Source organism: Oncorhynchus mykiss, chromosome 16 (assembly GCF_013265735.2).
Source record: "Oncorhynchus mykiss isolate Arlee chromosome 16, USDA_OmykA_1.1, whole genome shotgun sequence".
NCBI classification, from domain to species: Eukaryota; Metazoa; Chordata; class Actinopteri; order Salmoniformes; family Salmonidae; genus Oncorhynchus; species Oncorhynchus mykiss.
This window is the reverse complement of record NC_048580.1, coordinates 1,808,998-1,821,079: the sequence shown is the minus strand read 5'-3', so window position 1 is coordinate 1,821,079 and position 12,082 is coordinate 1,808,998. Positions and strand designations below refer to the sequence as shown.

General features: G+C 44.6%; 1 protein-coding gene across 7 annotated transcripts in view; it reads right to left on the bottom strand.

Moving 5' to 3' along the window:
* Positions 1-12,082, bottom strand: part of arid4b (AT-rich interaction domain 4B) — a 214,190-nt gene that overhangs the window by 4,854 nt on the left and 197,254 nt on the right. For 6 of the 7 annotated variants that reach the window (XM_036945928.1, XM_036945933.1, XM_036945934.1 and 3 more), the window contains 3 exons: positions 7,530-7,709; positions 6,002-6,115; positions 2,643-2,861 (listed from right to left, as the gene is read on the bottom strand). In XM_036945928.1, coding sequence (XP_036801823.1) covers positions 2,643-2,861; positions 6,002-6,115; positions 7,530-7,709 — 513 coding nt within the window. The remainder of the gene's footprint in view (positions 1-2,642; positions 2,862-6,001; positions 6,116-7,529; positions 7,710-12,082) is intronic. The other variant, XM_036945930.1, reaches the window with a different exon arrangement.

Here is a 12,082-nt window from a genome sequence, read left to right as displayed (position 1 = left end):
TAAAATACATGACTCAGTGGGATGGAGAGGAACAACATTTAAAGGAGAGGACTCAGTGGGATGGAGAAAAACAACATTTAAAGGAGAGGACTCAGTGGGATGGAGAGAAACAACATTTAAAATACATGACTCAGTGGGATGGAGAGGAACAACATTTAAAGGAGAGGACTCAGTGGGATGGAGAGGACCAACATTTAAAGGAGAGGACTCAGTGGGATGGAGAGAAACAACATTTAAAGGAGAGGACTCAGTGGGATGGAGAGGGACAACATTTAAAGGAGAGGAGCAACATTTAAAGGAGAGGACTCAGTGGGATGGAGAGAAACAACATTTAAAGGAGAGGACTCAGTGGGATGGAGAGGAACAACATTTAAAGGAGAGGACTCAGTGGGATGGAGAGGACCAACATTTAAAGGAGAGGACTCAGTGGGATGGAGAGAAACTACATTTAAAGGAGAGGACTCAGTGGAATGGAGAGGGCCAACATTTAAAGGAGAGGACTCAGTGGGAAGGAGAGAAACAACATTTAAAGGAGAGGACTCAGTGGGATGGAGAGAAACTACATTTAAAGGAGAGGACTCAGTGGGATTGAGAGAAACAACATTTAAAGGAGAGGACCAACATTTAAAGGAGAGGGAGGACCAACATTTAAAGGAGAGGACTCAGTGGGATGGAGAGAAACTACATTTAAACGACATGACTCAGTGGGATGGAGAGAAACTACATTTAAACGACATGACTCAGTGGGATGGAGAGGGCCAACATTTAAAGGAGAGGACCAACATTTAAAGGAGAGGGAGGACCAACATTTAAAGGAGAGGACTCAGTGGGATGGAGAGAAACTACATTTAAACGACATGACTCAGTGGGGTGATTCTGACTACAATGCTAAACAACACAGTGTGCCGCATGTCAATTCTCTCTCTCTGTGAGGTCACACAGGGATTTACATCTAGTAAGCAAGTCTACTTGTACAGCGGGACGTAAATGGGATGGTACATGAGAATTCCTGTAGCTAGCGTATATCTGGAGGGGTTGGTGAGGCTGTCGTTGGTATCGAACCAAACTATCCAGACACACTGGAGTTACACGAAGCAACTGTCATGCAATTTTAGTTGCAGTTTGCAAGTGACATCACAAGCAACTTTGCTTTTACATGAAGCGACTCAAAACGCGACTGAAATTGCACGCAACAGCCAATCAAATTGAAACGGATTCTGTCATGTTTGAGAATTCTAAACTCACCCCATGTTGTTGTGCTGCATTACATCGTGGTTTCACAAATTATTTGCTTATCCACCCGTTTGGTTATTGTAACAGCATGGATATAGACAAAATGCAGCCTGTACAATTTAGCTAGCTAGCCAAAATGACATTGTAAACACCAACACAGCTAAATGAGCTAGCAAGGAATTAAACAATTGTTAGCTAGCTAGCGAGATCGCACAGTTCATGGTGAACAATTTCAGTTGAAACTATATGGTGCTCTCTATGGTAAGAGTGATCTCTATGGTTAGGGTGCTCTCTATGGTGAGAGTGATCTCTATGGTTAGGGTGCTCTCTATGGTAAGAGTGATCTCTATGGTTAGGGTGCTCTCTATGGTGAGGGTGCTCTCTATGGTGCTCTCTATGGTGAAGGTGCTCTCTGTGGTGCTCTCTATGGTGCTCTCTATGATGAGGGTGCTCTTTATGGTGCTCTCTATGGTGAAGGTGCTCTCTGTGGTGAGGGTGCTCTCTATGGTGCTCTCTATGGTGAAGGTGCTCTCTGTGGTGCTCTCTATGGTGCTCTCTATGATGAGGGTGCTCTTTATGGTGCTCTCTATGGTGAAGGTGCTCTCTGTGGTGCTCTCTATGGTGCTCTCTATGATGAGGGTGCTCTTTATGGTGCTCTCTATGGTGAAGGTGCTCTCTGTGGTGAGGGTGCTCTCTATGGTGCTCTCTATGGTGAAGGTGCTCTCTGTGGTGCTCTCTATGGTGCTCTCTATGATGAGGGTGCTCTTTATGGTGCTCTCTATGGTGAAGGTGCTCTCTATGGTGCTCTCTATGGTGCTCTCTATGGTGAGGGTGCTCTCTATGGTGAGGGTGCTCTTTATGGTACTCTCTATGGTAAGGGTGCTCTCTATGGTGAGGGTGCTCTCTATGGTGAAGGTGCTCTCTGTGGTGCTCTCTATGGTGAGGGTGCTCTCTATGGTGCTCTCTGTGGTGAGGGTGCTCTCTATGGGGAAGGTGCTCTCTATGGTGCTCTCTATGGTGAGGGTGCTCTCTATGGTGCTCTCTGTGGTGCTCTCTATGGTGAGGGTGCTCAATATGGTGCTCTCTGTGGGGAAGGTGCTCTCTATGGTGCTCTCTATGGTGAGGGTGCTCTCTATGGTACTCTCTGTGGTGCTCTCTATGGTGAGGGTGCTCAATATGGTGCTCTCTGTGGCGAGGGTGCTCTTTATGGTGCTCTCTATGGTGCTCTCTGTGGCGAGGGTGCTCTTTGTGGTGCTCTCTATGGTGCTTTCTGTGGCGAGGGTGCTCTCTATGGTGCTCTCTGTGGCGAGGGTGCTCTTTATGGTGCTCTCTATGGTGCTCTCTATGGCGAGGGTGCTCTTTATGGTGCTCTCTATGGTGCTCTCTATGGCGAGGGTGATGGTGCTCACGCTCCCGGTGATGTTCCCGATTGTGAAGATGGTGATGGTGGTCAGGGTCACCATGCTGCTTGTGGTACTTCTGGCTGGATGGAGTGGTGCGTCCCTGTCCCAGGCCGGGACACTTGGGCGAGATGGACCCCTTCATGTCTGCTGCACCATGGGTCTTGGAGACTGAAGACCTGGCTGTGCTCTCGCCCAATGACTGGTCTTCACTGTCACTGCTGTGGGCTGTAGGGGGGAGGATGAGGACACCGAACAGAAGGAAGATATTAATTAGCAACATTTCAACAACTCATACAAGTAGATGAATTGCTTGTGCTTGGAGAATTGTTAGAACGAACAGAAGACGTACTTCTATAAAAGAACAACTGGTTCTACAGATTCTATAAAAGAACAACTGGTTCTACAGCTTCTATAAAAGAACAACTGGTTCTACAGCTTCTATTAAAGAACAACTGGTTCTACAGCTTCTATAAAAGAACAACTGGTTCTACAGCTTCTATTAAAGAACAACTGGTTCTACAGCTTCTATAAAAGAACAACTGGTTCTACAGCTTCTATAAAATAACAACTGGTTCTACAGCTTCTATAAAAGAACAACTGGTTCTACAGCTTCTATTAAAGAACAACTGGTTCTACAGCTTCTATAAAAGAACAACTGGTTCTACAGCTTCTATAAAAGAACAACTGGTTCTACAGATTCTATAAAAGAACAACTGGTTCTACAGCTTCTATAAAAGAACAACTGGTTCTACAGCTTCTATAAAATAACAACTGGTTCTACAGCTTCTATAAAATAACAACTGGTTCTACAGCTTCTATAAAATAACAACTGGTTCTACAGCTTCTATAAAATAACAACTGGTTCTACAGCTTCTATAAAAGAACAACTGGTTCTACAGATTCTATTAAAGAACAACTGGTTCTACAGCTTCTATAAAATAACAACTGGTTCTACAGCTTCTATAAAAGAACAACTGGTTCTACAGCTTCTATAAAAGAACAACTGGTTCTACAGCTTCTATAAAATAACAACTGGTTCTACAGCTTCTATAAAAGCACAACTGGTTCTACAGCTTCTATAAAATAACAACTGGTTCTACAGCTTCTATAAAAGAACAACTGGTTCTACAGCTTCTATAAAAGAACAACTGGTTCTACAGCTTCTATAAAAGAACAACTGGTTCTACAGCTTCTATAAAAGCACAACTGGTTCTACAGCTTCTATAAAATAACAACTGGTTCTACAGCTTCTATAAAATAACAACTGGTTCTACAGCTTCTATAAAAGAACAACTGGTTCTACAGCTTCTATAAAATAACAACTGGTTCTACAGCTTCTATAAAATAACAACTGGTTCTACAGATTCTATAAAAGAACAACTGGTTCTACAGCTTCTATAAAATAACAACTGGTTCTACAGCTTCTATAAAAGAACAACTGGTTCTACAGCTTCTATAAAAGAACAACTGGTTCTACAGCTTCTATAAAAGAACAACTGGTTCTACAGCTTCTATAAAATAACAACTGGTTCTACAGCTTCTATTAAAGAACAACTGGTTCTACAGCTTCTATAAAATAACAACTGGTTCTACAGCTTCTATAAAATAACAACTGGTTCTACAGCTTCTATAAAAGAACAACTGGTTCTACAGCTTCTATAAAAGAACAACTGGTTCTACAGCTTCTATACAAGAACAACTGGTTCTACAGCTTCTATACAAGAACACCTGGTTCTACAGCTTCTATAAAAGAACAACTGGTTCTACAGCTTCTATAAAAGAACAACTGGTTCTACAGCTTCTATACAAGAACACCTGGTTCTACAGCTTCTATAAAAGAACAACTGGTTCTACAGCTTCTATAAAAGAACAACTGGTTCTACAGCTTCTATAAAATAACAACTGGTTCTACAGCTTCTATAAAATAACAACTGGTTCTACAGCTTCTATAAAAGCACAACTGGTTCTACAGCTTCTATAAAAGAACAACGGATTCTACAGCTTCTATAAAAGAACAACTGGTTCTACAGCTTCTATAAAAGAACAACTGGTTCTACAGCTTCTATAAAAGAACAACTGGTTCTACAGCTTCTATAAAAGAACAACTGGTTCTACAGCTTCTATTAAAGAACAACTGGTTCTACAGCTTCTATAAAAGAACAACTGTTTCTACAGCTTCTATAAAAGAACAACTGGTTCTACAGCTTCTATACAATAACAACTAGTTCTACAGCTGATCTTCCTGTGGTTCTGATCATTTCAGATGCCAGAAGGAGAGAGCAATAGGAGAGGTAGGAAGCCAGTCAGGGGCCATGTGTATCATGCATCTCAGAGTGCTGATCTAGGATCAGGTTCCCCCCCCTATCAATATAATCTTATTCAACTCCTACTCTAAAATGCATAATACATACTGGCCAAATTCACCAGCCCTAGCATAGGCCTCAGATTCACCAGCCCTAGTGTAGGTCTCAGATTCACCAGCCCTAGTGTAGGCCTCAGATTCACCAGCCCTAGTGTAGGCCTCAGATTCACCAGCCCTAGTGTAGGCCTCAGATTCACCAGCCCTAGTGTAGGCCTCAGATTCACCAGCCCTAGTGTAGGCCTCAGATTCACCAGCCCTAGCGTAGGCTTCAGATTCACCAGCCCTAGTGTAGGCCTCAGATTCACCAGCCCTGGCGTAGACCTCAGATTCACCAGCCCTAGTGTAGGCCTCAGATTCACCAGCCCTAGTGTAGGCCTCAGATTCACCAGCCCTAGTGTAGGCCTCAGATTCACCAGCCCTAGCGTAGGCTTCAGATTCACCAGCCCTAGTGTAGACCTCAGATTCACCAGCCTACGAGATTCAACAGCCCTAGTGTAAGCCTCAGATTCACCAGCACTAGTGTAGGCCTCAGATTCACCAGCCCTAGTTTAGGCCTCAGATTCACCAGCCCTAGCGTAGACCTCAGATTCACCAGCCCTGGCGTAGACCTCAGATTCACCAGCCCTAGTGTAGGCCTCAGAGTCACCAGCCCTAGTGTAGGCCTCAGATTCACCAGCCCTAGTGTAGGCCTCAGATTCACCAGCCCTAGCGTAGGCCTCAGATTCACCAGCCCTAGCGTAGGCCTCAGATTCACCAGCCCTAGCGTAGGCCTCAGATTCACCAGCCCTAGCGTAGGCCTCAGATTCACCAGCCCTAGCGTAGACCTCAGATTCACCAGCCCTAGCGTAGGCCTCAGATTCACCAGCCCTAGTGTAAGCCTCAGAGTCACCAGCCCTAGCGTAGGCCTCAGATTCACCAGCCCTAGCGTAGACGTCAGATTCACCAGCCCTAGCCCTAGCGTAGGCCTCAGTAAACTAGTGGGTACTGTCACTCTCTTCCTTACCAGTTTTTCTGTTATTGTTCTTCTTGGGAGGCACTGAGCTCTTTCTGTTTGGCTTGGGTTTCTTTGCTGCTCCACCTGCCTGCTGTTCCTTCTGACGCTTGTGACTGGCAGACACTGGAAGGAGAAGACAGGAGGACTGTGAGAACATGATGCTAGTTTTGTCAGAGAGAGTAGAGAGAAGAACAGGAGAGTATGGTGACTCAGTCCCTTCAAATAAATACTTTATTCCCAAAGTGGGAGACTGAGGCAGAGAGACGGTGCCCGATGTGTATCTGAATCCCCAACAGACGGTGCCCGATGTGTATCTGAATCCCCAACAGACGGTGCCCGATGTGTATCTGAATCCCCAACAGACGGTGCCCGATGTGTATCTGAATCCCCAACAGACGGTGCCCGGTGTGTATCTGAATCCCCAACAGACGGTGCCCGATGTGTATCTGAATCCCCAACAGACGGTGCCCGATGTGTATCTGAATCCCCAACAGACGGTGCCCGATGTGTATCTGAATCACCAACAGACGGTGCCCGGTGTGTATCTGAATCCCCAACAGACGGTGCCCGGTGTGTATCTGAATCCCCAACAGACGGTGCCCGGTGTGTATCTGAATCCCCAACAGACGGTGCCCGGTGTTGTATCTGAATCCCCAACAGACGGTGCCCGATGTGTATCTGAATCCCCAACAGACGGTGCCCGGTGTGTATCTGAATCCCCAACAGACGGTGCCCGATGTGTATCTGAATCACCAACAGACGGTGCCCGGTGTGTATCTGAATCCCCAACAGACGGTGCCCGGTGTGTATCTGAATCCCCAACAGACGGTGCCCGGTGTGTATCTGAATCCCCAACAGACGGTGCCCGGTGTGTATCTGAATCCCCAACAGACGGTGCCCGGTGTGTATCTGAATCCCCAACAGACGGTGCCCGGTGTGTATCTGAATCCCCAACAGACGGTGCCCGGTGTGTATCTGAATCCCCAACAGACGGTGCCCGGTGTGTATCTGAATCCCCAACAGACGGTGCCCGATGTGTATCTGAATCCCCAACAGACGGTGCCCGATGTGTATCTGAATCCCCAACAGACGGTGCCCGATGTGTATCTGAATCACCAAGCACTTCAGTAACTTTCTGTAATCTGTTGAAATAAAACTAGATGGAGAAGAAGTCCTCTGTAAAGGTATGACCTATGTACCCATTTGAATCGCCCTGCTTTGGTTCAAAATTACATACAACCATCATATGAACAGGCATTTTTGAGCACATCTACAATGTAAATTGTCTAATGTAGGCTATTGGACAGAAGTCTTTACCTATACTAGTACCATACAAGGCTAACAGAAAGCTTTCAAATATTGTAACAGGAACAAACTCTTATTTATTTTGCCAATTGTATCTGTCAGGCATTTCCGTACTTACCTTTGGCTTTGTGTTCAGTGTTAGCTGAGGTTCTGTACCTTTGGCTTTGTGTTCAGTGTTAGATTAGGTTCTGTACCTTTGGCTTTGTGTTCAGTGTTAGATTAGGTTCTGTACCTTTGGCTTTGTGTTCAGTGTTGTCGTGCCGACTGCTACTACTGAGCTCCAGACTGCAGGTAGAGTTGGAGTGGCTGTGAGAGGAGGACAGGCTACCTGGACCGTCTAGGAGGGAGACTTTACTCTGCGAAGAGGGGGATCCTGCCCCCCCATGGTGGTGGGGCTCTCCCTGCTCCTGGTCTGGAAAAGAACAACTTCATTGATGCATACGAGACAGAAATCGGTCTTCTGACCAAAACCCCTCACAATTGCTTTCCACCGCTGCTGACCCTGTTCCTCTCAACGTGTGTGTGTCTGGGGGTGTTGGGAAAGGCCGTTCTAACCCAATGGACAATAAAGTTGTGTTGTATTGAACCCATCCAAAACACACACACACACACACACACTCACACACACACACACACACAGTGCATTCAGAAGGTTTTCACCACACAGTGAGTTACAGTGCATTCAGAAGGTATTCAACACACAGTGAGTTACAGTGCATTCAGAAGGTATTCAACACACAGTGAGTTACAGTGCATTCAGAAGGTATTCACCACACAGTGAGTTACAGTGCATTCAGAAGGTATTCAACACACAGTGAGTTACAGTGCATTCAAAAGGTATTCAACACACAGTGAGTTACAATGCATTCAGAAGGTATTCACCACACAGTGAGTTACAGTGCATTCAGAAGGTATTCAACACACAGTGAGTTACAGTGCATTCAGAAGGTATTCAACACACAGTGAGTTACAGTGCATTCAGAAGGTATTCACCACACAGTGAGTTACAGTGCATTCAGAAGGTATTCAACACACAGTGAGTTACAGTGCATTCAGAAGGTATTCAACACACAGTGAGTTACAATGCATTCAGAAGGTATTCACCACACAGTGAGTTACAGTGCATTCAGAAGGTATTCAACACACAGTGAGTTACAGTGCATTCAGAAGGTATTCACCACACAGTGAGTTACAGTGCATTCAGAAGGTATTCAACACACAGTGAGTTACAGTGCATTCAGAAGGTATTCAACACACAGTGAGTTACAGTGCATTCAGAAGGTATTCACCACACAGTGAGTTACAGTGCATTCAGAAGGTATTCACCACACAGTGAGTTACAGTGCATTCAGAAGGTATTCACCACACAGTGAGTTACAGTGCATTCAGAAGGTATTCACCACACAGTGAGTTACAGTGCATTCAGAAGGTATTCACCACACAGTGAGTTACAGTGCATTCAGAAGGTATTCAACACACAGTGAGTTACAGTGCATTCAGAAGGTATTCAACACACAGTGAGTTACAGTGCATTCAGAAGGTATTCACCACACAGTGAGTTACAGTGCATTCAGAAGGTATTCACCACACAGTGAGTTACAGTGCATTCAGAAGGTATTCACCACACAGTGAGTTACAGTGCATTCAGAAGGTATTCACCACACAGTGAGTTACAGTGCATTCAGAAGGTATTCAACACACAGTGAGTTACAATGCATTCAGAAGGTATTCACCACACAGTGAGTTACAGTGCATTCAGAAGGTATTCACCACACAGTGAGTTACAGTGCATTCAGAAGGTATTCACAGCCCTTCACTTTATTGTTGTGTTACATCCTTCATTTAAAATTGATTCAATTTAGATGTTTTTGGTCACCGGACCATGATTTTAAAAGTAGAATTATGTTTTACAAATTCATACAAAATGAAAAGCTGAAATGTCTTGAGTCAATAAGTATTCAACCCGTTTGTTATGACAAGCCTAAATAAGTTCAGGAGTACAAATTTGCTTAACAAGTCACATAATAAGTCACATAAAAACTCACTCTGTGCGCAATAATAGTGGTTAACATGATTTACGAATGACTACCTCATCTCTGTACTCCACAAATACAATTATCTGTAATGTCCCTCAGTCGAGCAGTGAATTTCAAACAAAGATTTAACCACAAAGACCGGGGAGGTTTTCCAATGCCTCACAAAGAAGGGCACCTATTGGTAGATGGGTAAAAAAAAATAAAAGCAGATATTGAATATCCCTTTGAGCATGGTAAAGTTATTAATTACACTTTGGATGGTGTATTAATACACCCAGTCACTACAAAGATACAGGCCTCATTCCTAACTGTTACGTTCCCCAGTTTATGTGTTGTAGTTTGTGTATTTGCATGTGTTTATTTCAGGAAATGGCTTCCTGAAATCCCTCAAGCAGCTGATTGGTCGACTCCAGGGCTATATAAAGCCAGTGTTCTGTTCAGGAGGGAGATTTTGCTGGAGGTTGATTTGCTGGGGGTTCATTGCTGGGAAGTCATTGCAGAGCGATTGAATGTGATAGAGGTTGATTTTGCTGGGAGTTCATTGCTGGGAAGTGGTATGTTTTGTGAGTTTGTTGCTCAGGTAGAGCTTATTTGATGTCCTTTGTTTCTTAGTTTGTTTGTGAATTTTTTTTATATCCTGTTTCATTTGTTCCCAGGGGAGAAGGGGAAGGCACCTAGGGAGTGCATAGGCAAGAAGCCCGCGGGCATACATATACCCGTAGTATATTCATTGTCTAGGCACAATAGGTAAGACTTGGGCGGACCACCCCCTGTATTTTGGTTAGGGCACCAGGTGGTGCTAAATTTGGTAAGTAGTGGGTAGGCAGGTAAGATAGGAGAGGGGGGGGGCTTTGAGATTTACTTTCTTTGCTTTGGTTCCGTCCAGCCCCTTTTCCCCATATTACCGTGTACAGGAATAAAGTCCTTGTAAACGGTACCACATTCACGGAGAGTTTAGTTGTAGCAGGGTGTTGCGTTCCCTCTTCATAGAGGCGTGCGTAACACTAACTCAGTTGCCGGAGAGGAAGGAAACTGCTCAGGGATTTTCACCATGAGGCCAATGGTGACTTTAAAACAGTTAAGGAGTTTAATGGCTGTGATAGGAGAAACTTGAGGATGGATCAACAACTTTGTAGTTACTCCACAATATTAACATAAATGACAGAGTGAAAAGGAAGCCTGTACAGAATACAAATATTTGAAAACATGCATCCTGTTTGCAACAAGGCACTAAAGTAAAACTACAACAAATTTGGCAAAGCAATTCATGTTTTGTCCTGAATACAAAGTGTTATGTTTAGGGCAAATCCAATACAACACATTGAGTACCACTCTTCATATTTTCAAACATAGTGGTGGCTGCATCATGTTATGGGTATGCTTGTACTCAATAAGGACTGGGGATTTTTTCAGGATAAAAAAAGAAACGTAACAGAGCTCAGCACAGGCAAATCCTTGAGGAAAACCTGGTTCAGTTTGCTTTTCACCTGTGAGATGAATTCACCTTTCAGCAGGACAATAACCTAAAACACAAGGCCTGCTGCCTCAGTTTGTATGGTGGCAATTTGCATATACTCCAGAATGTATATGCAAATCAGATGAATTGCAAATAATTGCAAAGTCCCACTTTGCCATGCAAATGAACTGAATCCCCCCAAAACATTTCCACTGCATTTCAGCCCTGCCACAAAAGGACCAGCTGACATCATGTCAGTGATTCTCTTGACAAGGCTGGAGATCACTCCGTCATGCTGATTGAGTTTGAATAACAGACTGGAAGCTTCAAAAGGAGGGTGGTGCTTGGAATCATTGTTCAACCTCTATCAATCATGGTTACCTAAAGGGAAACACGTGCCATCATCATTGCTTTGCACAAAAAGGGCTTCACAGGCAAGGATATTGCTGCAGTAAGATTGCACCTAAATCAACCATTTATCGGATCATCAAGAACTTCAAGGAGAGCGGTTCGATTGTTGTGAAGAAGGCTTCAGGGCGGCCAAGAAAGTCCAGCAAGCGCCAGGACCGTCTCCTAAAGTTGATTCAGCTGTGGGATCGGGGCACCACCAGTACAGAGTTCGCTCAGGAATGGCAGCAGGCAGGTGTGAGTGCATCTCAATGCACAGTGAGGCGAAGACTTTTGGAGGATGGCCTGGTGTCAAGAAGGCCAGCAACGAAGCCACTTTACTCCAGGAAAAACATCAGGGAGAGACTGATATTCTGCAAAAGGTACAGGGATTGGACTGCTGAGGACTGGGGTAAAGTCATTTTCTCTGATGAATCCCCTTTCCGATTGTTTGGGGCATCCGGAAAAAAGCTTGTCCTGAGAAGACAAGGTGAGCGCTACCATCAGTCCTGTGTCATGCCAACAGTAAAGCATCCTGAGACCATTCATGTGTGGGGTTGCTTCTCAGCCAAGGGACTGGGCTCACTCACAATTTTGCCTAAGAACACAGCCATGAATAAAGAATGGTACCAACACATCCTCCAGGAGCAACTTCTCCCAACCATCCAGGAACAGTTTGGTGACAAACAATGCCTTTTCCAGTATGATGGAGCACCTTGCCATGAGGCAAAAGTGATGACAAAGTGGCTCGGGGAACAAAACATTGATATTTTGGGTCCATGGCCAGGAAACTCCCCAGACCTTAATCCCATTGAGAACTTGTGGTCAATCCTCAAGAGGCGGGTGGACAAACAAAAACCCACAAAATCTGACAAACTCCAAGCATTGATTATGCAAGAATGGGCT